Source organism: Cucurbita maxima, unplaced genomic scaffold, assembly GCF_002738345.1.
Source record: "Cucurbita maxima cultivar Rimu unplaced genomic scaffold, Cmax_1.0 Cma_Scf00012, whole genome shotgun sequence".
Classification (NCBI taxonomy): Eukaryota; Viridiplantae; Streptophyta; class Magnoliopsida; order Cucurbitales; family Cucurbitaceae; genus Cucurbita; species Cucurbita maxima.
This window is the reverse complement of record NW_019272028.1, coordinates 376,467-378,380: the sequence shown is the minus strand read 5'-3', so window position 1 is coordinate 378,380 and position 1,914 is coordinate 376,467. Positions and strand designations below refer to the sequence as shown.

At 38.2% G+C, this 1,914-nt stretch overlaps 1 protein-coding gene across 5 annotated transcripts in view; it reads right to left on the bottom strand.

The window, feature by feature from the left end:
- Positions 1–1,757, bottom strand: part of LOC111486931 (ATPase family AAA domain-containing protein FIGL1) — a 21,025-nt gene extending 19,268 nt beyond the window's left edge. For 4 of the 5 annotated variants that reach the window (XR_002718958.1, XM_023134098.1, XM_023134100.1 and 1 more), the window contains exons 1-3: positions 1,388–1,755; positions 566–701; positions 67–447 (exon numbers count right to left, since the gene is read on the bottom strand). Coding sequence is in view for 4 of the 5 variants with exons in the window: in XM_023134098.1 (XP_022989866.1) it covers positions 67–447; positions 566–701; positions 1,388–1,722 (852 nt within the window). In the remaining variant the exon portion in view is untranslated. Of the gene's footprint in view, positions 1–66; positions 448–565; positions 702–1,387 lie in introns of all 5 variants that reach the window. The other variant, XM_023134101.1, reaches the window with a different exon arrangement.
- Between the last annotated feature and the right edge of the window lie 157 nt (positions 1,758–1,914).

The window sequence follows — 1,914 nt, the reverse complement described above, 5'->3', positions numbered from 1 at the left end:
TTTTTTTTTTTTTTTTTTTTTTATAAAAACTATGCACCGGCATTAACTGCGGATAAAAAGATATACCAGTTTTGTTCTTGCAGTGACAAATGCATTGCCAGAAGAATCAGCATTAGCTTCATCGGTACTCAATGGTGAGTTGGCATTGTCTACCTTAGGACTACTTATTTCCATCCGAGCACGTCTTGTAGCAACCATACTTCCATAAGTCCGCCCTTCCTCTTCAAGTTTCATTAAAGATGTACCTTGGTCTTTTGTATGATCATATAGTGAAGGATTCTTTTCTACAATAATACAGTCATCAAGGGCATTACTTGCATTCAAAGAACTTCTGTACAGACTAGGACTTGTTCTGCTTTGATCTTTTCTATACAAGGATGTACCCTTTGCTTCTGCAGTGATTTTTGGTGCCTTGGTACTCAACTTATCCACCCTCTCCAGCGAATCCTGAGAAGACATAGTATGATGAGCACTCAATACACTCTGATGTGAATAATCAGATAACAAAATTTTCAATAGTCCAAGAAAAATAAATTAATAAAGTTTTTCGATGAATGTCAGTTACCAATTCATTTACAACTGTTCTATTTGATCCCTGAAGGGCCTGAAAGTACTTCGACTGCTTAATCTTGCTGAAATCCATTTCTTTGCTCATGCTAAAAATGCATCCCGGAGCTTTCTTTGCTTGTTCAAATACTTGTCTGAAAGCAACATATAAACGACGCAATAGCCAAATTGGAATTAGTACGGGGTAGTACTCAGCCTGAAACGTTCACGTCTCCAAATATCAAAATATCAGTATATTTGATGAGATATCTTACAGTAACTGAAAAATGCTGTTATCTACTAATTAATAGCCAACTAACTCATTGTGTATATTATCCCCACATTGTTGATATCAAAATGGAAAAAGCCCTTGTAATTTATGCACTTGGAATTGTGGATGTTTATCGTTCGCTACATAAAAATTTAAAAATGTCAGTCACTCAGCCAATTTTATCAGCAGTCCATGGTTATGATACCTTCAACAGCTCCATTCAAACCTTAAATGCTGTATTTCCTATCATTGCCCACGCGGCCTGAACAAAGGATCGGAAATTCATATATATTTTTCCTCTCTATGAGTGCTTCTCTGCTCCAATTTAAAACTATGATTTTATCTTCTAAACTGGCGACTGAGCTGTGTCAATTCCAGCAAAGATTCGAAGTTATCGAAAGTATGGACCAGTTACAGTCCACTGATATAGTTTTCTGAATAATTAAGTTATTAGGGCAAGTGAGCTTCAACTCAAATAAAGCAATAGTTCATATTCATTTCCTAGCGCTCAATTGCATTCCTTCCACTAGAGGGGGGAAGAGATAATGTACGTGCTTTTAACATTCATACCGATCGGATTCCGGCATGAGGGATCGGCGAGCGACATTAATTTTCTCAACGACTTCGCGCCTAATGGGCTGGATAAAAGCATGATCAACATCGGTACGAGTCTGAGAGTCGAGAAATCCAAGAAGACGGAGACCAAGAAGTTGAGCCGCAGAGTAATCGCCTTTTTCGAGGGCCAAATCGACGCCGAAGAGGAGCGATTGGAGTCTCTTCAGATTCTGGTCCACTTGTTTTCTCCAGCATGCCTCCTCCTGTTGGGATTCACCGATTTGCGCTTTGGATAGAGAAGACGAGCGCGTTGAGCTCTGCTTGGACTGAAATTCCTCTTTTCCCGCCATTTTCGTTTTTAGCACCGTGGCTCGCGGGCCTGATTGAATATATATATTGAATGGTTTCAAAATTTCGTCTCAACTTGGTCAGACCTGATTTTCATCCATCGTAACTCGTAAGTCGGGTTAACTGGAAAACAAAAATAATTGCATATTAAACCAGTTTTTTTTTTTTTTTTTTTTTTTTTTTTTTTTTTTTTT